Source organism: Lepidochelys kempii, chromosome 6 (assembly GCF_965140285.1).
Source record: "Lepidochelys kempii isolate rLepKem1 chromosome 6, rLepKem1.hap1, whole genome shotgun sequence".
NCBI classification, from domain to species: domain Eukaryota; kingdom Metazoa; phylum Chordata; order Testudines; family Cheloniidae; genus Lepidochelys; species Lepidochelys kempii.
Genome location: NC_136385.1, coordinates 10,211,912 through 10,236,836, shown reverse-complemented (window position 1 = coordinate 10,236,836; position 24,925 = coordinate 10,211,912). Strand labels below are relative to the sequence as shown.

The window sequence follows — 24,925 nt, the reverse complement described above, 5'->3', positions numbered from 1 at the left end:
CTCTTAGTGAAAAAGTTTTTCCTAATATCCAATCTAAACCTCCCCCACTGCAACTTGAGACCATTACTCCTCGTTCTGTCATCTGCTACCATTGAGAACAGCCTAGAGCCATCCTCTTTGGAACCCCCTTTCAGGTAGTTGAAAGCAGCTATCAAATCCCCCCTCATTCTTCTCTTCTGCAGGCTAAACAATCCCAGTTCCCTCAGCCTCTCCTCATAACTCATGTGTTCCAGTCCCCTAATCATTTTTGTTGCCCTTCGCTGGACTCTCTCCAATTTATCCACATCCTTCTTGAAGTGTGGGGCCCAAAACTGGACACAGTACTCCAGATGAGGCCTCACCAATGTCGAATAGAGGGGAATGATCACGTCCCTCGATCATGTGTATGGTCGTCGTATGGTGTTCTCCCATACTTTGACCGGATGGTTCCTCAAGGGATTGAACCGTCTTTTCCCATATGCTAGGCCCCCTGTCCCACAGTGGGATCTGAACTTGGTGTTGTCCCGTATCATGGGACCCCCCTTCGAACCTCTGGCCACGTGCTCCTGGTCTCATCTTTCATGGAAGGTGGCCTTCTTGGTTGCCATCACATCGGCCAGGCAGGTATCAGAGCTCTGGACCCCCGTACACGGTTTTTCACAAGGATAAGGTCCAGCTCTGCCCACACCCCGCGTTCCTCCCTAAGGTGATCTCCGTCTTTCACATGGGCCAAGACATCTTCCTGCCTGTCCTCTCCCCCAAGCCTCCCGCGTCCAATGAAGAACGCCTCCTCCACATGCTCGATGTATGTAGGGCACTGGCTTTCCGGAACGGACTAAGCCATTCAGATCTTCGCAAATGTTTATTGCTTCAGCTGAGCACATGAAGGGGCGGTTGATCTCCACCCAGCGCCTCTCTCGCTGGATCACCTTGTGCATCCGCACCTGTTACGATCTGGCAGGAGTTCCCCCGCCACCGATGTGAAGGCACACTCGACGCGGGCACAGGCCTTGTCAGCTGCCTTCGTGGCCCACATCCCAATTCAGGACACTGTAGGGCCGCTGCCTGGTCCTCTGTTCACACGTTCACCTCGCACTATGCGATTGTCTCTCAAACCAGGGACGAATGCCGGGTTTGGTAGGGCTGTACTCCGTCCCGGGAATCTGTGAACTCCTACCCACCTCCAAAAGATATAGCTTGGAATCTCCTATTGTGGAATACACATGAGCAATCACTCGAAGAAGAAAAGACAGTTACCTTTTTCCATAACTGGTGTTCTTTGAGATGTGTTGCTCATGTACCCTACTGTGGAATAGACACAAGCCACACATCTCGAAGAACGCCAGTTACAGAAAAAGGTAACTGTCTTCTCCCAGCCCACCCCACACCCTGCTCTACACCCAGCCGCTGCACGCTCTGCCTGGTTCACATTCTCAGCATGGCCTTTCTACCATTCTGGGTTTCTAGGTCTCAACCATATTCAAACACACAATATTTGCTTGCAACCCATTTACCAGGCAATCCAGATTGCTCTGATTCAGTGACTTCTCATCTTCTATATTTACTGCTCCCCCCAATCTTTGTGTCATCTACAAACTTTATCAGTGAAGCGTTTATGTTTTGGGCCAGGCTACTCATAAAAATGTTACATAGTGTAGGGACAAGAACTGATCCCTGTGCGCCCCCCCCCCCCTTATATCCCAGCCCCCAGGAACTTCTTGCACCGAGACACAGCCCCACACTCCCCACTATACCCAACTTCAGGAACCCCTGGCATCAAGACACAGCCCTATCCCCCCACCATATCCCAGCTCTCAGGAACCTCTGCCACCAAGACACAGCCCTGTTCCCTTGCTATATTCCAGCCTCCAGTACCAGGATGGCACAGGGTCTGGGCGGGTGGCTGATGTCGTGAGGTCAGTGCCTGGTTCATCACCACAGTCTCTGCCTCATCCCCTGTGGGTTTCCCAGCGCAGCCGTTCTGCACGCTGAATGCCATCTCTTCCCCCATGGGGCATCGAGGGCTCCCCCAGGGTGGGACCTACAGGATGGAGACATGAACAGTCACACGGCCCTGCCCTGCCCCGCTTCGGCTGCTGCAGTCCCGGTGTGCTTCCAGCTCTTCCCTTGGGCAGAGGAATCAGGGTGCCAGGGTCCCCCGCAACTCCAGGAGGGGGTGCTGAGCAAAGAGTGATGAAGCAGCCCCCTGGGGCTCCACTCTCCTTTTGGGAGGTGCCCCAGGGCTGGGCACCCTCGTTCTTTGCAGGGCCCCCATTTTGGGCTGTCTGTGCATGGCCCCCTCCCGGTTTTCCTGCAGGGGATTCCCCAGCTTCCCAGGGGAGAGAGGGTGGCACCAAATGCCAGGGCCCAGCACATTCCTGAGTTTCCAGGGGCAGCAGCTGCCTCAGCCAGCAATGCCCCATCCCCCAGTGCCCCCCAAGAGGGGAAGGGCCCCACATCTCATCCCCACCACTGAGCCAGCCAGTCCCCCGCAGTCTCTGGTTCACAATCAATTCCCCTCCCCAGGTCTAATTTCTCTTTTTCTCTCTAGGCTCATTTGAAACACCCTCCCACTAACGGGCCACTTCACCTTGAATGGGCCCTTAGCACAGGCGTTAACTGCTTATGCTAACTATCTGCTCCTCCTCCTGTTTAGCTGTGACTAGGGTTGCCAGGTGTCCGGTTTTCTGGCAACCTGACACACATCTGACCAGGCCATTAAAAGTCCAGCTAGCTGCAGCGGGGCCATGGCAGGCTCCCTGCCCGGCTCCACACGGTTCCCAAGAAGCGGCCAGCGTGTCCGGCTCCTAGGTGGAGGGGCAGCCAGGGGGGCTCCGCACGCTGCCCCCACCCAAAGCACCGGCTCCACAGCTCCCATTAGCTGGGAATCCACGGTGGGCGTGAATCCAGGGAGCCACAGCTGTGGCCAATGGGAGCTGCGGAGCCAGCACTCAGGGCTGCACCTGCAGGCAGGGGCAGCATGTGGTGCCCCCCGGTCGCCCCTCCGCCTAGGAGCCGGAGTGACATATTACTGTTTCCTGGGAGCTGTACGTACTTACTTCCTCCATCTCCGGGAAATGTTAACTAAAGCCATTGGGCTCAGTTAGCCTCCCAGAGCCCCCTCGAACTGCACCAGCCAGAGCCCACACCCCAAACCCCCTCCTGCACCCTAAACTCCTCATCGCGAGCCCCACCCCAGAGCTCGCACCCCCAGCCCAGAGCCCCCCCAACAATCCCCTGCCACAGCCCAGAGCCCCCTCCCTCATTTCTGGCCCCACCCCAGAGCCCTCACCCCCAAGCCCATGCCCGGAGCCCATACCCCCTCTCACACCCCAACCCCCCTGCCCCAGCCCGGAGCCCTCTCCCACACCCCGAACACCTCGGCCACACACCCCAGCCAGCAGCCCCCTCCTGCACCCCAAACCCCTCATCCCCGTCTTCACCCCAACCTGCTACCCAGCCCAGTTAAAATGAGCAAGTAAGCGAGGGTGGGGGACAGCAAGTGACGGATGGAGGGGGGCATGGAGTGAGCGGGGAGGGCACCTTGGAGAAGGGGCGGGGCTTCGCAGAAGGGGCGGGACAGGGCAAGGGTGTTCCATTCTCTTTGATTAGAAAGCTGGCAACCCCGACTGGGAGAACCATTCACGGACCAGACTCTTCCCTGGAGTGGAAGAGGAGCTCTGTGTGGCTTGTCTCTCTCACCAACATAGCTGGGGCCTGTGAAACAGATTACTCCACCCACTTCCTCTCTCCCATTTTTAAAGGCGGCTACAAGCACAGAGCAAACACCAGCCCCCAGCTTCTGAATTCCCTTGATAACATTTCCTCAGTGCCTCTAAAAACCCAGCTGGGTCCTGACAGCGACTCTCAGGCCACACCTAACAGCCCAGGCTGGAAAATCATCCACCACAGCCCTAGAAAGGGGGTGAACTTCTAGCCGAGAGGAGGGGGCTAAGGGGAGCAACTATCCCAGAGCGTCAGGGCAGCTACAAATCTGGTGTGCCCGAGGGAGTACACTGGGGGGACGACCCAGCCTCGGAGGTGAGAGGGACTGTCTGGATGGGCTCTGATGGGGAGTCATCTCCATCTCTGCCGGGGAAACAGACTCTTAGGGAGGGGGCTGTGCGGACAAGAAAGGGGTGGGGTGGAAGGAGGAGCCCCCCACACACACCTCCAGGGTCTTGGCCTGGGATCCCAGCTCCCTCTGCCTGTTTGTCTGCACACCTGTGAGTTCCCGGTCCAGGTTTGGCAGTGCCTCTTTAGGGCTGGGCCCAGCCTCTCAGCATGAGCTCATTGACTCTGACTCAAAGCTGGCTGGCTGCCTCCTCAAACGCCCCCATCCACCTTGCCCCTCTGGCCGAGTCCCCGCCAGGTCCCCAGGATACGGTGGACATTCAGGCTGGTTCAAGCAATGGGGACTGGGAATCAGCCCTCCTGGGTTCTAGCCACAGTGCTAGGCAGGGATCTGTGGGTTAGACCAGAGGATGGCCTGTGAGTCATTCCTAGCCTTTCCTCTGTCTCGTAATACATGTCTCTTCCCCTCTTCATGGCTCAGTTTCCCCCTTGTTGATGCTGCATTTCTGTTGAAATCGGGATGCCTCTGGGGCATATGGCAGGAGAAGGGTTGTTTGCAATAGGCTAGGAGCTAATTTCTGGAGCATGGGGAGCCATTTGATCAGCTATGGCTGCCTCCTTCCATTAGCTTGGGAGTTTTGCTCTCTCCATGCCTGGCAGGCCCTGCCCCAGGCAGCAGCAGCAGGACAGGTGTGTCTTTGTGTGTGTGTGTCCCTCTGCCTCTGAGCATGTGTCTGTCTGGGGAGCAGCCCCCAGGCCAAGCAAATGTGTCACGAGCCACCGCTCCCACTCCAGGAGGGGCTGAATCAGGAAGCACTTGGGGCCCAGTGCTGGCGATGATCCACCCTGGGACTGCCCGAGCCAGGGAAATTGCAGAGCCATCTTGTCTTTTACACATTCCTGTGCCCACAGCGTTGGCATGGTGCCACCCCCATAGCCTGGCATAAGACCCCTCCCCCTAGGGTTGCCATCTTTCTAGTTGCACAAAACCAAACACCCGAGCCCTGAGGCCCCGCCCCCCGGCTCACTACATTCCACCTCCCTGGGTGGGTCGCTCTCCCCCACCCTCACTCACTTTCACTGAGCTGGGGCAGGGGGTTGGGGTGCGGGAAGGGGTGAGGGTTCTTACTGAGGGTGCCAGATCTGGGGTGAGGCTGGGGAATGAGGGGTATGAGGTGCAGGAGGGGGCTCCAGGCTGGAAGATGGGGCCAAGGGATTTGAAGTGCAGGAGGGGGCTGCAGGTTGAGGCAGGGAGTTGGGGTGAAAGCTCTGGGTTGGGGTTGCTGGCTCTGGGGTGAGGCCAGGGATGAGGGGTTTGGAGCTCTGGGTTTGGGGGGGCTCAGGGCTGGGGCACTGGCTTACCTGAGGCAGCTCCTGGTCAGCAGTGCAGCAGGGGGGCTAAGGCAGGCTGCCTGCCTGTCCTGGCACCTAGTGGCACTGGAACATTTCTAGTAGTGGGGGTGCTGAAAGCCAGCCCCCTTACCCATCCACCCCTGCCCCTGATTGAGAGCAGGGCTGTCTCTCCAGGAGCGGGGGACCCGGACAGGGATAAGGGGGCCGAGGCGACAGCTGGGGGAGGGCATGGGGCCAGGAGCGGAGCTCCAGGCAGGGACCAGCAACTGGGACCCCACGTGCGGGGCCAAGAGCAGAGCCCCGTCCATGGGGCCAGGTGCGGGGCTACGGGCAAGGGGCAAGCGATACCCGGGAGCAGAGGCCTGGGAGCGGGGGTGGGGCCGCCACAGGGGCCCAGGACCCGAGGCCCCCCAGGTGAGGTGAGGGGTTGTGGGGCAGAGGTCTGGGAGCAGGGCATAGGCAGGGGAGGCACCCCCCAACACACACACCTCCCCCGCCTATGCCGGCACCGCCCCAGATACCACCGGTGTTGCGCATGATCCGGAAGCGGCAAACAACCAGCAGGTCTGGCTCCTAGGCGGTGGGCCAGGAGGCTCCGCCCGCCCGCAGAGATTGCTCCCCCACCCCCATTGGCCAGCTCCCAGCCAATGGGAGCGCGGAGCCGGTGCTTGGGGCAGAGCACAGAGCTGCCGTGGCCCTGCTGCCCAGGAGCCGGACCGGCTGGTCGTTTGCTGCTGCCGGGGCGCACGCAGCGCGGTGCCAGCCAGGACAGGTAGGGACTGGCCGGCCTTATAGCCGCAGCACCCCCGCGCGGGCTTTTAATGGCCCAGTCGGCCCGGAGCCGCCAGGTTGGTCCAGCCGCAAAGCGGGCACCTGGTCACCCTAACCCCCCGCCCCAGGCTGTGTGTGTTCGTCCCGGGGGAGAGATTCCCCCCTGTGCGCTGAGGGGCTCCGGGGCCTGATGGGCCCCTCTGGCCCCGGCCAACCTGGGCCTGGCCAGGGACAGGATGGGCCCAGGGCAGCGCCCCGGCCCCGGCCGCTGAGGGTCACCGGGGTCACCGGGGCCTCACGTGACCCGGGGGCACCGAGAGGTCAGTGTTTGCCATGTGACAGCCCGGGGCGCCGGTCAGGTCACGTGACCATGCTGCAGCCGCAACCCCCTTGGCGTGAGGGCCCCTAACCCTGCTTCTGGGGTCAGAGGTCACCTGGCTGACCCCACGTTAACCCAGGAAGCTATCCATTTAAGAGCGCCTTCTTTTCCCCTATTGGCCGGCCCGCCCCCCTGCTCGGTTTCTGATTGGTTGGCTGCTTGGGAAAACCGTTCCTCCTCCCCGTCTGATTGGCTGATTGGTTCGTCAATCATAGCGCTGCGCAGCATTCCCATTGCTGATTGGCTATCTGAGCCGTCTCTCAGCTTCAAACCCCGCCCTCCCCTTCTGTTTGGCCACGCTCCCCGCTGCTCACCCGCCGAGGCCGAGCCCCGGAGCTCGATTGGTCAATCTGGCTGCCGCTCAATTCTCCCGGGTCCGCCCCTCATTTGTTCCCTGCCAGTGCCCGTTGATTGTCCTGCCTTCTTGGCGCGTGGGTGGTCAGGCTCCTCTCCGGAAGTGGGCACGGCGCGCGGCCCCATCCAAACCGCGCGGCCCGAAACCGAGGTGCTGAGCGCGTGGGGGCTCTGGCGTGGGGGGGTCTGGAGAAGGGGGAGGGTGGGTGGGTGCGGGGGCTGGAGGAGGGGGAGCTGTGGGGAGGGCGGGTGGGTTGGATGGGGGGCTGGAGGAGGGGGAGCTGGGGGGAGGGTTGGGTGGGTGGGTGGGGGGGCTGGAGGAGGGGGAGCTGGGGGGAGGGTGGGGGGGTTGGTTGGATGGGGGGCTGGAGGAGGGGGAGCTGGGGGGAGGGTGGGTGGGTTGGCTGGATGGGGGGCTGGAGGAGGGGGAGCTGGGGGGAGGGTGGGTGGGTTGGCTGGATGGGGGGCTGGAGGAGGGGGAGCTGGGGGGAGGGTGGGTTGGTTGGGTGGGGGAGCTGGGGGGAGGGTGGGTTGGTTGGGTGGGGGGGCTGGAGGATGAGGGGGAGCTGGGGGGAGGGTGGGTGGGTTGGTTGGATGGGGGGGCTGGAGGAGGAGGGGGAGCTGGGGGGAGGGTGGGTGGGTTGGTCGGATGGGGGGGCTGGAGGGGGAGGGTGGGTGGGTTGGTTGGATGGGGGGGCTGGAGGGGGAGGGTGGGTGGGTTGGTTGGATGGGGGGGCTGGAGGAGGAGAGGGAGCTGGGGGGAGGGTGGGTGGGTTGGTTGGATGGGGGGGCTGGAGGAGGAGGGGGAGCTGGGGGGAGGGTGGGTGGGTTGGTTGGATGGGGGGGCTGGAGGAGGAGGGGGAGCTGGGGGGAGGGTGGGTGGGTTGGTTGGATGGGGGGGCTGGAGGAGGAGGGGGAGCTGGGGGGAGGGTGGGTGGGTTGGTTGGATGGGGGGGCTGGAGGAGGAGGGGGAGCTGGGGGGAGGGTGGGTTGGTTGGGTGGGGGGGCTGGAGGAGGGGGAGCTGGGTGGTATCTGGGGAGATGGTTGGCTGAGGGGGGAGATGGAGATGGATTGTCTGGCTGCAGGGAGGGGGTGGTTCGGGAAGGGGAGGGGGACCTGGGGGTGGGGCTCTAATGCTTGGTTGGGGGTGGGGGAAGTGCAGATAGAGGTGAGTCGCTGCCCTCTCTCCACTTGCTGTTTGTCTCTCCCCTCCCCCAGCTGGCCCGCAGGTCTGTGAGCCTAGCCCCGGGAGAAACTGACAAGCATGACCCAGGACATGGGGCTTGAGGACAAACTGCCGGACTTGGGTGGCAGGAGGGAGTTGGACCAGAAAGACAACGACAGCGGCAGCAGCTGGGCCAGCAACATCTCGGAGCTGGCGCTGTCCTCCAGCGGCGAGGAGCTGCTGCAGCACCGAAGCCAGCCTGCCAGCCACAGGGTCGAGGTGGAGAGTGATGATGAAGCTTCTGAGCCAGAGATGGCCCTCAGCCTTTCCCCAGTGCCCCTCAAGCCTAAACGGGGCCGGCCCCCCAAGAACAAGTCTGTGCAGCAGCCAAGCCAGGGGAAGGTGCAGCCCCCAGCTGGCACCCCCAAGTCCCATGCCAGGAAGCCAGAGACCAAGGCGCCTGAGCCCTCTTCACCCAGGAGCAAGAAGATCTGTGAGAATGACTCTTCCCTTGAGAAGCGCAGGCGGGGCCGGCCTCCCAAGGCGCACCGTGTCCCAGTCGCCCCCAGTGCTGAGTCTCCACGTGGGCGGGGCCGGCCTCCCAAGGCACAGTGTTCCCCAGTCGCTTCCAGTGCTGAGTCACCCCGCAAGCAGGGCTGGCCTCCCAAGCCATGGTGTTCCCCAGTCGCCCCCAGGGCCGAGTCGCCCCGGAAGCGGGGCCGGCCTCCCAAGGCACAAAGTTCCCTGGTAGTGGTCCCCCCCAGCATTGAGTTGCCTCACAAGCGGGGCCGTCCTCCCAAGGCACAGTGTTCCTCAGTCATCCCCAACACTGAGTCGCCCCGTGGGCGGAGCCGGCCTCAGAAGGCACAGTGTTCCCCAGTCGCCCCCAGTGCTGAGTCACCCCGCAAGCGGGGACGGCCTCCCAAGGCACAATGTTCCCTGGTCACCCCCAGTGCTGAGTCACCCCGCAAGCGGGGTCGTCCTCCCAAGGCACAGTGTTCCCCAGTCATCCCCAGCACTGAGTTGCCCCGCAAGCGGGGCCGGCCTCCCAAGATCAAGTCTTTGGAGCAGTTGCCATCCGGCACTCTTAAGTCCCACATCAGGAAGCTGGAGACCAAGGCCCCTGAATTATTCTCACCCGGGAGCGAGACAGACAGCAGTGATAGCAACTCCCGCCTTGAGAAGCGCAAGCAGGGCCGACCTCCCAAGGTGCACGGTGCCCTGGTCATCCCCCATACTGATTTGCCCCATGAGTGGCACCAGCCCTCCAAAAAGAAGTCTCCAGAAATCAACAAGGGGGATGTACAGCCACCACCCGGTGTCCCCACATCCCATGTCATGAAGCTGGAGACCAAGATGCCTGAGCTCTCCTCACCAAGGAGCAGGACCTCAGAACTGCCAGGGGAGGCGGAAGCACAGCCCTCACCCAGCACCCCAAAGCCGCATGCCCAGAAGCCAGGATCCAGTGCCCCTGAGCCAGTCTCATCCAGGAGCAAGACAGTAAGCAGTGAGCAGCCTCTGGAGAAGCGCCGACGGGGCCGGCCCCCCAAGGTGCCCTGGGCCCCGGCTGCCCCCAGTGCTGAATCACCCTCCAAGCGCAAGCGGGGCCGGCCCTCCAAGAGCCCAGCCTTGCCCCGCGTGGAGGTGGCAGTCCTGTGCTCCGGGTCAGCCTCAGACCGTGACACCTCTGCTGAGAACGAGCCACCTCTGCCTGGCCGCAAGAGGAGGAGGCGGTGGAGGAAGGAGGAGCCTGTCCTGGCCGGCAGTGAGAGCTCGTTGGATAGTGAGGATGGGATGGCCCCGCTCTGGCAGAAAGAAAAGCCAGACTTGGGCGGTGAGACCTCGGCCCTGCTCCCACCCCAGAACACCACCCCTGAAGTGGAGCCAGATGGCAACTCGTTGGGGGAAAGCAGTGCCCCTGAACACCCCCCAGCCCGCTCCACCCGCAGCACAGCAGCAGTTAGCAACAGCAAAACGGGGCCCATCAGTGGCTCACTCAGAATGTAGAAAAGGAGAAGAAAGGAACAGGTCTAAAAATTAAAAAGAGCAGCCTTTAAATCTTCAAATTCCCACACCACTGTCTGATGAAGATGGTTTAACTCAAAGGCTTCGGTGTTTATGGTCTGCTCCTTTCTCTCCTCATTCATGCCTCACTCAACTCAGGGTGCTGAACTTGGTGCTGTTGCCTGTGCTTTGGAACGCTTCACTGGTTTTCTCATACCCTTGCTTTCGCTTTCCAATTCTGCATGGCTATGCAATGCCCTCACCAAATTCCAACTTTTCTAATAAACCTACCCCTGATCTTCCCTCTCTCCTTTCCTACATTGCTTCCCTCGCTTCATCCTCTCCCTTTCATAGAATATCAGGGTTGGAAGGGACCTCAGGAGGTCATCTAGTCCAACCCCCTGCTCAAAGCCAGGATTAATCCCCAACTAAATCATCCTAGCCAGGGCTTTGTCAAGCCTGATCTTAAAAACTTCTAAGGAAGGAGATTCCACCACCTCCCTAGGTAACGCATTCCAGTGTTTCACCACCTTCCTAGTGAAAAAGTTTTTCCTAATATCCAACCTAAACCTTCCCCACTGCAACTTGAGACCATTTCTCCTCATTCTGTCATCTGCTACCACTGAGAACAGTCTAGATCCATCCTCTTTGGAACCACCTTTCAGGTAGTTGAAAGCAGCTATCAAATCCCCCCTCATTCTTCTCTTCTGTAGACTAAACAATCCCAGTTCCCTCAGCCTCTCCTCATAAGTCATGTGTTCCAGTCCCCTAATCATTTTTGTTGCCCTCCACTGGATGTTTTCCAATTTTTCCACATCCTTCTTGTAGTGTGGGGCCCAAAACTGGACACGGTACTCCAGATGAGGCCTCACCAATGTCGAATAGAGGGGAACGATCACGTCCCTCAATCTGTTGGCAGTGCCCCTACTTATAAATCCCAAAATGCCATTTGCCTTCTTGGCAACAAGGGCACACTGTTGACTCATATCCAGCTTCTTGTCCACTGTAACCCCTAGGTTCTAAAGGTTTCCTAGATTCCCAAGCCAGAAGAGAGCATTGTGATCCATCTAGTCTGACCTCCTGCCCTGGCCATAGACTCTCCCCTCCCATCTCTTATAAATTGCTTTTCCTCCCGTATTCTACGCTGTCCTCCTATATTTTTTTTTTCTTTTTTTTTTTTTGGTACTTGCTTTCTTCGTCATTTTATTTTTGTGTCCCCCACCTCGCCCTTCTCATTTCATTACGTGATTTGTTTATAAAGGTACTCTGTTCTTACCAAAGTCACTGGTCAATTCCTAAACCTTGAAGTACAGCCTCCTTGTCGGGAATCAGACCCCAGTGTGCTGCAAGACGGGCGGAGATATTCACCAGTATGCTAATGAAGAAAGCTGTACGGCTCTGTTTCATTATGCAAATCTTATCACTAACTCTTGCTACACCAAGTGATCAAGGGGTGACAAGGAAGTGATGGGCTCTTTCCATAAAATTGTGAGCATTTCTGTTCTAGCAATCAGTCTTGCGGAGACTGCCTGTTTTGTAGGCTCAGCAGAGGTGGTTTGCCATATTGTCAGAAGCAATAAAACAGGATCAGGCTAAGGAAGGAGTTGTCATAGGACTAACTCTTAAAATCTTACAAACCAAAATAGAGAACCACGGAGAGTTGCTTTCTTATGTAAAAAGGGAATGGGGCACTAATTTGAAAATTTGATTTATTTGGTCCATGACGTTCCCTCAGGAGGATAGCAAGGGACTGATAAAACCAGGCAAAGATTGGCAAGAGTAGGTTTGTAGCCAGAGAGAAGAAATAATGTGAAATAATGCTGTGACAATTGCTTAATCTGTGTGCAAAATGATCTTAAAGTAATAAGAACAGTGCTCCCCTTAAAGCTCATAAAAATTTAGGGCCGTGGTCTACTTTGCAGATTAATTTTGTGGGACTGCTACCTGCAAGTTAAAAAGGAAATAAATATTTTTTTTCTTCAGCAATGGCTCGTGTGTTGGTAGTCTAGCTATTCTCCTATTGGGCCCTACTGGCAAAATTGAAATCAGATCGAGGACCTAACTTTACAGGAAAAAATCTTCCAGAATTGTCTTTTGGTGTTAGGGACAAAACAAAAGTTCCACAGTCCATACTGCGCTCAGGACAGGTGGAAAGGATGAACAGAATCGTCAAACTGATGGTGAGAAAGTTTCTCTCTAAAGGGAAGAGACCAGGACAGTCTCATTCCATTACTTGACATGGCATTCGGGGCTGCTTTGCTAGTGCAAGAAATTGCATTTTGTTTGAGGTAATGACGCATGGAGAAATGAGACTTTCAAAACATCTATGAAAAACTAATGATGCATGAGATTGAGGGAATAAAAATGGATGTTTTGTGCAAAACTTTCAAAGACTACCTTAAACAAGCACATGTGTACATAGTTAACGAATGGGGAATATCAAAGTGAAAAGCAAAAGTGTATTTTGACAGATAAAGGAAAATGACTGGAAAGTAGGAGACCAGGTCATGCTTCTATTATGCTTATTGAAGCATAATTTGTATAATAAATGGCTGTCTCTCCATTGAACTGTGGGTAAATTAAACTCATTTATGTGTAATCGGGTTACTGGGAATAAGAGAAATGTGGATAAAGTTTAGCATGCTAACCAACTTCAGATGTTTTAGAAGTGCGTCACCCAGACCAAAGACACCAAGGTATATCAGTGCATAGTGAAGAAACCCCCAGGCATTGGAAGGGAAAAGATAAACCTACAGGTGACAGATGAGCCAATTACACTTCCACCTACTCTGTAAGAACAACTGAGTATGCAATTAGCTATAGAGATGTTACAGTGCCCTAAGGTTGGACTGTGCTCGCTTACTGGTCTAACTGCTATTTCAGTCCCTCGTGCTTTGCTTAATAATGTGTAGTTTATGCATATATCTGTTGTTTTAAATCTTTCTCAATGGAATATTGCTGAATTTGTCCACTGTGTAACAACAAATGTATTGTTGCTGTAGGCATCTTTGTTATTAGACTTAATAGCATTTTATCAGGGACAAGTGCAAAATCTGGGAGCTGCTCCAGAAACTATTACATAGTCTGGTATCTTTCAAAATAGGCAACTCTGAAGTTTTGATGGAATTGTTCGTTCAGTTTTAGGATTATTTAGATCAGGGATGTCTTTTTTCAAACGGGAGATTCAGAAAATATCAAAAGACACATTAACTAGTTCAAGTACCAGGCAGTGGAAACAGTTTCTAAACCTATAATATGCCATTAATGGCCTAACTACTGAGGAAAGGTATAGTGTGTGTGTATAATAAGCATGACATTGCTAAACTGTTTAGCCAGACACCAAGATTAATGAATTAATTACAGAAAAGAAAAGGAACATGGCGTAGGTAAGAAGATTATTTGCACAATTTATGATAGTTGTGTTAACTGCCATAACCAGTTTGTCAAGTGATGATGAAATGGATAAATTTCCTGATTTTTGTCACTGACAAAAAATTAGCTAAATGGTCTTTCCATCAGTGTATCTCAAAGGCTCTTGTAAACCAGCAATGTCTCAAATCCTGCAAACAGATTCTCTTGAGCACAATTTGTAATTTGGGGTCAGTGACACCTCATCATACCAGAGGTACTTGTTGATCTAAACAGTCTTGGCTTCCGTTGTCCGAATCTTAGCGCTGACATGTTTAATAAATTGGCATTTGTCCGGTCACTTGATTACCTGGAAGAAGACCTCCGCAACGTGTGTCTGGATGTACCACAGCTACTGGTATTTCATTCAGCAGTGCAAACCTGGAGCCCACCACATGTAGCCTGCCATCATAACTACTGTCTGTGGCCATGCCAGCCTGACACGGCTCAACGAGACAGATGAACAAGAGGCTGTAGCACCTTGTCCTGCAAGACTCGTCCACTGGTGACAACCAGCAGTTAGGGCGACCTAGGCTCTGGAGAGATGGGATTGCATAGTAACCAGTTAAAAATTTTTTTGACCTATGGAGACTTCGCTTCAGTCCAACTTTCTGTTTGACCCACAGTGTTGCAAGTCGAACCATAACGTGTAGGTTGGAACAGGCATCAGTGAATCCATTATCCAAAGTGAACCCCGTCACCAGGATGAAGTTGAAAAATAATACCAGTTGTTCAACCTATACGTTGATCCACTAACCTCAAATGTAAAAATATCATTAGACTGAAGAGATACGCATCTTAATCAGATTAACAATGTCATGCACAAAGCAGAAAAGGCTCTGTATAATCACAGGCATGATGGTGACTTAGAAATACTTACGTCTAATGCTTGGACAGAGATTACTCTTAAGGCTTTAATTATATTGATTTTGCGTGTGTCAGTTTTGTTTTGTCATGTGTTTTGCTAAAACAGCCTAAACTTCAGTTAAATGCCTTCACATCAGCTAGGTGATTTTTTTCCCCCCAGGGAGTCACCCTGTTGCTATAAATCTGAGTGGGGAGGGGCTATTAGCCAATATCATGTTTCTGACGGTTTTGTATTTTCGCACTTTTGCTAAGTTGTGTAACTATGAAGCAGACTCCTAGCATGCTTTGTGTTCATGCTAAGCTTACAGTTGTTGACTTGTGACCCCTGAGCTGATTTTGAAAGGTCCATATTTAAAAATTTATTTTTTCTTTGCTAGGAATGGCTTGCTTACGGTCTCAAATAATCTGGTGGGGTGTTTGGAAAATGAGTTAAAAGCTGGTCAGACCAACTCCATACACCAGGATGACAGGATAGTGGAATCATGTCTACTTATGGTGTTTCTCCACTTACTATTTCTTCCGTCTTCACCTGTGATGCTTCCGGTGGTCTCCATAAGGTTGGGAGCATGTGCAAGGCAGGGAAACATTTTGCTGTTTCCTTTTCAGTTGGATGTTAAAGTCTTCAGATCTGTGTGAGACCCACCAATGTCAGTTGGTATGATACATTTTACGTAGCTGCATGAGTACCGTGATCAGTGACTTGTGCGCTCTAAATTAATCAAAGGCTACGGAGTGAGCTGTATATAACCTGTGGTATTTGTAAGTGTAGGAACTGTCAAGCAAGATGTATGTTCTGTTAAGGCTTGCCAAATAACAATTAGTGTACAAAATACAGGGTATAAAGTGATAGGAGTGATTGGTGCAGGTGTCTTGGGTGAAGATGTCTGTAGACCTTGAAAAACAGGTGGGGAAAGTAGATAAGAATAGGGAAATTAGGTCTTTGATGCTACTGTGAGATGGGGGTGGGTGGGGGAGCGGAGGGTGTTCTGCCTATTGAAAATGCAGGATATAAATGTCAGCTAAGCTCATGATTTTGGAACAGATTGAAGACTGCTGCGAGCCTGTATCCCCAGCTGGTACAGTGCTAACCTTTGCTTTTCTGTATTGTGCTGATCTATCTTTGCTTAATAAACTGACTGAGCATGGTTAGCGGATGTGCCATTGATCGGTAATTTAAATTGACTCCTCAGTGTTTTGTATAAGGGAACGCAGCATTTCCCCTCTCCGCGGCAGGACTGGGGGCAGCAGCCGTTCTCTGGGAGGGGGCAGGGAGTATGTGGTTGGGGAGCTGGGAGATCAGGAGCTGGCGGGGAGGTGTTCCCCCGGAGCTGTCTTTCCCCCTGAAGCATGTTGAGAACGTGTACAGAGGGCTGACGTAAACTCTCTTCAGAATAATGCTATGAATCAAGTGTTTTTAAAAAATAAAGAGGGAAAAACTACCAGCACATCCTCTGCAGTGAGTTGTGTGCTTCTGTTCTTCCATTCCTTCAAGGCAATGCCCATCTCCTCTGACCTCCTTCCTCTGCAGGGGTGCTTACCCAGATGACCCCAGCAGGCATCTCTCACCTCATCAATTCCCTCCCATTGCCACATCCTCAGGGTGGCAGTTCGGTCCCCCCTGTTCTCTTCCTGTGTCTCACACCAAGGCTGAAATGATTTGATCTAACTGAAGTCATTGGGCTCAACCCAGCAAGAAATGGGTGGCACTTGTAAGAAATACAGGGTATAAAATAAACCTTGGTTAAGCAACTGCTTATCTGAGTACCCATCTCACCTTTCTTAGGGTTCTTCTCATGTTGATTACTTAACTAAAGAAAAGGTCATAGGAGTTGAATAGGATTAAATATCCTTAGCAACAACTACGAGTTTAGGACATAAGAAGACGAGAAGAGTGTTGGACTATGTGGGTCCATAAACTAGCACGGTCAATATAACCATGTAGGTTTTCAGAATCAAATCACACAACCACCCTTGAAAACGCTTTTACTCTGTCACTCAAATCAGGGTCTCGCTTATGCTTGTTTGCGTCAGCAACTTCAGTGCTGCTATCACACCCGAGGAAAAACCACCCAAAGCTAGAGTAGAAGATGATCTGCCAATTACTTATATGCCAGTTCACCCACGGAGGCATAGTAATCAACCCTGGTTACCTGTTTCCCAAGGAGTGAGATTAGCCCCAGGCTCTAACGGTTCTAAGTAGCTAAGATGAATTCCTAGGTTCTAATGAATCATTGGGCAGACTTAGTGCAGATCAAGAAGCCTGCCCGCTTGGTCTCATTTTCTATCTGTATGTGCCTAGCACTTGACCAGCAGGTGTGACACACTGACAATATTCCATAATGTCCTGAACAAACCATATGGAATTAAGAGAAGCTTTACGGAGTTAAATTAAACCTTATTGAATTAGGGTTAATGCCTTTGGGGTACATGGTATTAAAAATGCAGCTATGTCTGTTCCTGCAGCATTGTACGTACCTTCTGAGTAGGGTGCTAACGAACTTCCTGCATTATCAGCCTTCAAACTCTTTCTCCCCCTCCTGTGGAGATATGCATAGACTAGTTTGAACTGGATTCTCCAGAGCCCCCCAGACAACAGCTAAGGTGGAGCTGGGGCTTTCTTCCTGATCCAGCAAACGGACTGGACCCTTGCTCCCTGGAGGGCCCCAATCCACAGGGGAAGATTGGAAGGACTTGGCCTACGAGGCCTCTTAAGTCTGTGTGCTTGTTGTGACTAAAGCTCCGCTGAACTGGTGATCACAAGGAAGCCCCCAGGAGTGAGGGTTGAAAGAGGGGTCTTGCCACAGCCCATGTGAGAGTTGGGTTGAAATCTGGTAAACTTATTAGTACACGTGCCAGTTCTTTTGTTGGTTTTAATAGTTCTCTGTCCTGCTTTGTACCTTTAAAAATAAAGTCGGCTTGCTTAGAAAACTTGGTATGGCAACTTGTATTGCTGGCAATCACTCTGTTAGTCTCTGAAGAGGAAGCAAGCCGGTCTGTTTGGGCAGCCTGTCTGTGCTGGGAGCAAAGGCAGGGAACTGTCCATCCTGGAAATACCCTGGTCAGAAGGGAGAGGGACCCATGTCTCTATTCAATAAAGGCAACAGTTGCAGTGCTGGAAGCCTGAGGTAACCTGAACCACGGAGGGCAGATACAGCTATGCTTGCCCTGAACTGGGACAGCAGTATGGAACATGAACTATGGTAGACGTGCATACAGTGTTATGCCATCTTAGTTAACAACAGTAATTTGTTCAGTGTCCAAGGTACTGTACAACAATCTTGATTGGAATTTGCTACAAAACAAGTACACATTCTGTGACACTCTTTAAAACTCATACACAAGCATGTACGCTTCCTTACTAATTAGGAACGCAGTTTCAGGAAGTGGTCAGTTGATTGACTTAGGTCATCACCCCAGAGAGAGTCTGTGTGTTACTTACCAGATCTTTGCTCACTTGTCAGCTTTCAGTGCTTTTATTATTTACAGTAAGAGTTGACATTGCAGTAACAGGTGGAGCAAAGGACACACACAACCACAGTCTTTTCCCAGTGTATTAGCAAGCAACCTGAATTGCCGGAAAATAGAGACAGTTAAAAGTGCCTATCTGAGACAGGTACTTCATGTCACCAGGAGCACTCCTAGGGCATCAACTCAGGATCTCTGTCTTCTCCCTTCCGGGTGTCGTCAGCCTTCAGGAAGCTGTGTGCTGAAGGAGACAGGATGGATTCCTTTTCTTGGAAGTGCTGGTGTGGACCAAGCAGATGGTGAAGATTTGAAAAGTGTCATCCTTTCTCACCATCCAATCAGGGAATGAAACATCAGCTTTTGAGATTTTGCAGCTGGGACTGGAACTTTCTAGTCTTGTTGTGCAGCACATCTTATCACACCAGCTTGTGTAAAAGTTAGGCCATGACTGTTGGTACAATCATCTTGGGACATATCTTGAGCATTGACTTGTTTGCGTCGGTCAGCAATTTACCTCTACAAGTTGCTTTCTATGGGCCCTTTGCAGCCCTTGGACAATTTTTGCAGTTCTGCTTGCTCAAGTTGCAGTTCCTCCATCAATGCTGCTAACAGCTGAAATGTTCAATTTAAAGTTTATAATTTATACAGAGACTCTCCGTCTGCTTTGATGCACCTGACACTTGTTTTAACAGTCCATTATACAATGCGAAGTCCCTTCAAGATCTGGTCTCTAGCAGACTGGAACACCTCTATAAACTTTTCCTTTCTGGTCTCCTTTCTGGTCAAGTGGAAAATACAGTGGGGAGATTTATATACACAGAGAACATGAAACAAAGGCAGTTGACAAAGATGGGACATAGGTCTCTTACTAGGCTTGTCAATTGTAAAGAAAGATTTAAATACCCTTAACAAAAGCATAGGAGGGAGTACATGATGGACTATATTTTGTAGCAGTATCTGGAAAGCAACAATGCCTTTCTTTGTTTTTATCATCACAATCAAGGGGCCCGAAAGAATGATTTTTTCTGTTCTTACTGATATAAATATATAACACTTTACATTTTACTTTTATGCAAGCTGTAACTCTAGATACTCAACAGCATTAAATCATACAAGTCAGTCGATGAGAGAGCTGAGCCATTACTGAAAACAGGTGTTATGATAACAAAAGGCCTAATGCAGAGAGACTGGGGAGGAATTAAGAGGCACTGCTGAAGTGAAAGTGGGTATAAGAATAAATCATGCCAAATCAACCTAATTTCCTTCTTTAACCACTAGGCCAGTAGCCCTGTTAGGGGAGAAGCAATAGATATGTTATAAGGCTTTTGACACAGTCTCACATGACATTCTCATAAGCAAACTAGAGTAATGTGGTCTAGAGGAAATTGCTATAAGGTGGGTGCAAAACTGGTTGGAAGAGTAGTTCTCAATGATTCGCTGTCAAAGTGGGAGGGCGTATCTAGTGGAGTGCTGCAGGGGTCCATCCTGGGTCTAGTACTATTCAGTATTTTCATTAATAACTTGGATAATGGAGTGGAGAGTATGCTTATAAAATTTGTTGCTGACACCATGTTGGGAGTGGTCGCAAGCACTTTGGAGGACAGGATTAGAATTCAGAATGACCATGACAAATTAAGGAATTGGTCTGAATTTGACAAGATGAAATTCAATAAAGACAAGTGCAAAATATTACACCTAGGGAGGAAAAATCAAAGGCACAAATACAAAATGGGGAATAACTGGCTAAATGATAGTATTGCAAAAAAGAATCTGGGGCTATAGTGGATCACAAATTCAATATGAGTCAACAATATGATGCAGTTGTGAAAAAGGCTAATAGCGTTCTGTGGTGTTTTAACAGGGCATTGTATGTAAGACACGGGAGGTAATTGTCCCACTCTACTCAGTACTGGTGAGGTCTCAGCTGGAGCATTGTGTCCAGATGTGGACACCCCATTTTAGGAAAGAGGTGGAGAAATTGGAGAGAGGCCAGAGGACAGCACCAAAATTGATAAAAGGTTTAGCAAACCTGACCTATGAGGAAGGGCTAAAAACACGGTCGTTTTTAGTCTTAGACTCATAGATATTAAGGTCAGAAGGGACCATTTTGATCATCTAGTCTGACCTCCTGCACAGTGCAGGCCACAGAATCTCACCCACCCACTCCTGCAATAAACCCCTCACCTATGTCTGAGCTATTGAAGTCCTCAAATCATGGTTTAAAGACTTCAAGGTGCAGAGAATCCTCCAGCAAGTGACCTGTGCCCCATGCTACAGTCTTGAGATAAAAAGACTCAGGGGGGACCTGGTAACAGTCTTCAAAGATGTTAAAGGCTGTTACAAAGGGGACAGTGATCAATTGGTTGCCATGTGCACCAATGGTAGGAGTTGAGTGCCTGAGGGGTACTTTGTGTAGGCCTAGATGCCCATAGACCTACTGCACACTTGGGAGGACATGGGGCCACGTGTCTCTTGTTCTGGACAAACTCTAACTTATCAATATGTATGAGAAAAATAATGCAGAGCTAAGTGTGCAAATGTCTTTGCCCTTTCAACTATGGTCCCTAATCTACTTTGCCCCAAATAGAAATTCCTCCTTGGGGGAGGCCAATAACTTTCTGAGAGAGAAGCAATTTGAGGACTGCCCAGGTTGTGTTGTAGATGCCCCTGGCCAGAGCAGCCATGGTGATGACCCCACTATAGCAGGCTTTTAAAAAGAAGTGGATAAAATCATGGAGGACAGATCCATCAATGGCATTAGCCAAGATGGTCAGAGATGGAACCCCATGCTCAAGGTTATCCTAAACCTCTGACTACCAGAAGCCAGGAGTGGAAGATGGGGTGGATCACTCCATATTTGCCCTGTACTGTGCACACTCAAGCTCTGGCATGGGCCACTGTCAGAGACAGGATTCTGAGCCAGACGGACCATGGTCTGTGACCTAGTATGGCAACTCTTATGTTTTTGATGACGTGAACCATAAAATCAAAGATACTTGTGTTAATTTGTGCACGGAGAGTGTTTAAAATATTACCACGTTGCATGCACACTACAGTGCCTCTGTTTCACACAGAATCGCTCAGCTCAAAGACCAGAGCTGGTGGACAAAGCGCCAGAGGCTGATGACCCCGCCAGAGTGCTAGATAAAATAATCAGAACGGCGTGTGGAATGTTGAACGTCGTCTTTGTTCAGCCGCATTTCGCTAATGTCATACAAAGTATTCTTACAGCTTCATACAAGCTCTGAAACATAATTTGTGTCAACTCATTTCCCCAGGCACACATGTCGTTTTAATTTTATCCCTCCAAACTTTAATCCTCAGCGAGTACACGTTTAAAACGTACTCTCTGCAGGCCTTTGAATTGCGTTAGCACTGGGAACATGACACTTGGAGGTGCCATATAAGGGCATGGGGAAGTGACACACCCCCAGCTATGCCATATGAGGGCGTGGGGCTGTCACACAGGAGCCCCGGGGCATGCCACAGGAATGAGTGAAGACCAGTTTCCCAGCTGGCTCGGGCAGTCCCAGGGTGGATTGTCCTCAGCACTGGGCCCCAAGTGCTTTCTGATTCAGCCCCTCCTGGAGAGGGAGCGGTGGCTCGTGACACGGTTGCTCGGCCTTGGGGCTGCTGGACAGACACATGCTCAGAGGCAGAGGGACACACACAGAGACTCACCTGTCCTGCTGCTGCCCATGGGGAGGGGGCTGCCAGGCATGGAGAGAGCAAAACTCCCAAGCTAATGGAAGGAGGCAGCCATAGCTGATCAGACGGCTCCCCCTGCCCCAGAAACTAGCTCCTAGCCCACCGACCAGCCCTCCCCCCTCACACGCCCCAGAGGCAGGGGGATGTCAACGCTCAAGCCACTAGCCCAGCCTGACTATCCACGCAGGGACCTGGCAAGGTGGGTGGGGGCGTTTGACGAGGCAGCCGGCCAGCTTTGAGTCAGAGTCAATGAGCTCATGCTGAGAGGCTGGGCCCAGCCCTAAAGACGCACTGCCAAACCTGGACTGGGAACTCACAGGTGTGCAGACAAACAGGCAGACGGCGACGGGTGGAGCTGGGATCCCAGGCCAGAACCCTGCTACCAGGTGAGACAATTCCCCATGGGGGTGGGGGGCTCTTCTCTTCCACCCCACCCCTTCCTCGTCCGCACAGCCCCCTCCCCAAGAGTCCGTTTCCCCAGCAGAGATGGAGACAACTCCCAATCAGAGCCCATCCAGCCTGTCTCCCCGCAGTCTACTCCCTGCCCTTCCCTAGGGCAGACCAGACTCACAGCTGCCCTGGCACGAGGGGATCTTTACTCCCCTTAGCACCCTGCTCTCGGCTAGAGGCCCCCGCCCCCCCCCCGGGGCAGTGGTGGATGATTTTCCAGCCAGGGCTGTTAGGTGTGGCCTGAGAGTCGCTGTCAGGACCCAGCGGGGTTTGGAGAGGACCGGAGGGAACGTTACCAATGTGATTGTGAAGCCCAGGGGCTGTTGTTTGCTCTGGCTCAAAGCCACCTTTAAAGCGCCTTTGAAAAGAGCTGACAGAAAGAAGGAACGATTCTGAACCAGAGACTGGGGGGGACTGGCTGGCTCAGGGGGCGGGGGGGGTGGGACATGGGGCCCTTCCCCTCTTGGGGGGCACTGGGGGATGGGGCATTGCTGGCTGAGGCAGCTGCTGTCCCTGGAAGCTCAGGAATGGGCTGTGTCCTGGCATTCGGTGCCACCCTCCCTTCCCCGGTGTCACCCCCCCTCCCCTGGGCAGCCAGGTAATCCCCTGCGGGCAGTGACTCAGGGCAATGGAAACCAGGGAGGACGCAGGTAATCCCAAGCACAGACACAGCCCGAAAGGGGAAGCCCGCAAAGGATGAGGAGACCCGGCTCAGAGGGGACCCAGCCTTAAGGGAGCTGGTGCGGGGAGGGCGGGTGCTCCCTAATAACTCTGGGCTCAACACCCTATCCCTGAGCTGGTTGGGCACCCCGATTCCCCTCCCCGAGGGGGAGCTTAGCCATGCCTGGGGCTACAGCAGCTGCAGCAGGGCAGGGCAGGGCTGTGGCATGTGGCTATCTGTGTTTCTGTCCTGTAGGTGCCCCTGCGGCCCCATGCTGGGGGAGCCCTCGGTGCCTCATGGGGGAGGAGATGGCCCTCGGTGTGGGGAACGGCTGCGCTGGGAAACCCGCAGGGGATGAGGCAGAGACTGTGGTGATGATCCAGGAGGGGCCCTCACAGCCTGAGCCGTCTGCCTGGACCCCACGTCCCCATGCCCTCCGCCGCCTGGCCATAGGCAGCATTGTCTGCTGCTGCTCCTGCCTGGGAGTGCTGGCCCTAATCTATGCTGTCAAGGTGAGGGGGGCTGGGATACAGCAGGGAGGATGGGGACATGTCTCAGTGCTGGACGGTTCTTGGGGCTGGGATATAATAGGGCGAGGGGGGGCTGGGGCCATGTCTTGGTGCTGGAAGTTCCCAAGAGCTGGGATAGGGTGGTGGGGGCATGGGGCCATGTCTCGGTGCCAGGGGTTACTGGGGACTGGGATGTAGCAGGGGGTCGGGGCCATGTCTTGGCATGGGGGGCTACCAGGAGCTGGGATATAGCGGGGGGTACGTGGCCATGTCTTGGTGCCAGGAGCTACCGGGGACTGGGATATAGAGGGGGTACGGGGTCGTGTCTCGGTGCTGGGGACTACCGGCGGCTGGGATATAGCAGAGAGGGAGGATGACAGGGCTGTGCTTCTTGTGACTCTCCCTTTTCTCCCCAGGCCAACGAGAAGCGGAAGACAAACTCTCCCGACGCAGATCTCTGGGCCCGGAAGTCCTTCCGGTTCTCCCTTCTCAGCATCGGGGTCTGGGTGTCTCTGCTCATCCTGGTGCCGCTGCTCATGGGACTCATCTCCTACCTGATTGCCAAGGCTGAATGATCTCCTGCCACATCCCCATTGGCTCTGGGGGATCAGGGGGATTCCCAGATCTGATTTTCCTCTCCTGGGACTGCAGGATGGGAGTTGCCCTGGCTGCATCTCACCACAACTGGCCTGGAATCTCCCCAGCCCTGCCAGTTCTGGAGCAGCTCTGGCTTCTCTGTGGCTTGGGACTGAGACTTGAGAGAGACCGAGGTGGGATGTGATACAGGATCATCCGTGACTGTCTATTCCCAGCAGAGATGGCAATAAGGGAACCTAAAAACATCAAGGAAAAATCCATGGCTGGTAGGGCTAAGGACCAGACCGATTCCGTTCCTAGACGGAGATGGTAAAGCTGTTAATAAGGATGTACAGAAGGCAGAAGTGTTCCATAAATATTAGGGCTTTGTATTTGGAGAGAAGCAGGATGATGAACTCGCATCCCATGAGGATGGTGAACTACTTTCCGGCCCATTAGTGACCGAGGAGGATGTTAAACAACGTCTACTAAACATGTTCACATCACAGGCCCAGGTAAATCGTCCCCCAAAGTCCCAACGAAGTTGGCGGAGGAGATCGCAGGCCTGCAAATGTTTATTTTTAATAGATGTTGGAATGAAATGCCAGAAGACTAAGAAACAGATTGATAGAGCCAGAAGAGTTCCCAGAAGTCACCTACTACAGGACAGGCCTAACAAAGAAAATAACAGAACGCCACTAGCCGTCACCTTCAGCCCCCAACTAAAACCTCTCCAACGCATTATCAAGGATCTACAACCCATCACTCTCACAGATCTTGGGAGACAGGCCAGTCCTTGCCTACAGACAGCCCCCCAACCTGAAGCAAATACTCACCAGCAACCACACACCACACAACAAAAACAGTAACCCAGGAACCTATCCTTGCAACAAAGCCCGTTGCCAACTGTGCCCACATATCTATTCAGGGGACACCATCACAGGGCCTAATCACATCAGCCACACTATCAGAGGCTCATTCACCTGCACATCTACCAATGTGATATATGCCATCATGTGCAAGCAATGCCCCTCTGCCATGTGCATTGGTCAAACTGGACAGTCTTTACGTAAAAGAATAAATGGACACAAATCAGATGTCAAGAATTATAACATTCATAAACTGGTCGGAGGGCACTTCAGTCTCTCTGGTCACGCGATTACAGACATGAAAGTTGCGATATTACAACAGAAAGGCTTCA

The 24,925-nt window shown here is 52.9% G+C and overlaps 2 protein-coding genes across 2 annotated transcripts; both read left to right on the top strand.

Annotated features, from left to right (window-relative positions):
- Nucleotides 1-6,930: 6,930 nt before the first annotated feature.
- On the top strand, nucleotides 6,931-15,533 carry LOC140913660 (uncharacterized). The gene is made up of 2 exons (XM_073350432.2): nucleotides 6,931-7,061; nucleotides 8,130-15,533. Exon 2 carries the CDS (start codon nucleotides 8,176-8,178, stop codon nucleotides 10,081-10,083), a length of 1,908 nt encoding a protein of 635 aa, XP_073206533.2. The 5' UTR covers nucleotides 6,931-7,061; nucleotides 8,130-8,175; the 3' UTR covers nucleotides 10,084-15,533.
- A 5,957-nt stretch (nucleotides 15,534-21,490) lies between these two features.
- TMEM265 (transmembrane protein 265) lies at nucleotides 21,491-24,498 on the top strand. The gene is made up of 3 exons (XM_073350499.2): nucleotides 21,491-21,914; nucleotides 22,895-23,151; nucleotides 23,565-24,498. The coding sequence occupies exons 2-3, from the start codon at nucleotides 22,936-22,938 to the stop codon at nucleotides 23,721-23,723; spliced, it is 375 nt and encodes a 124-aa protein (XP_073206600.1). The 5' UTR covers nucleotides 21,491-21,914; nucleotides 22,895-22,935; the 3' UTR covers nucleotides 23,724-24,498.
- The last annotated feature ends 427 nt before the right edge of the window (nucleotides 24,499-24,925 follow it).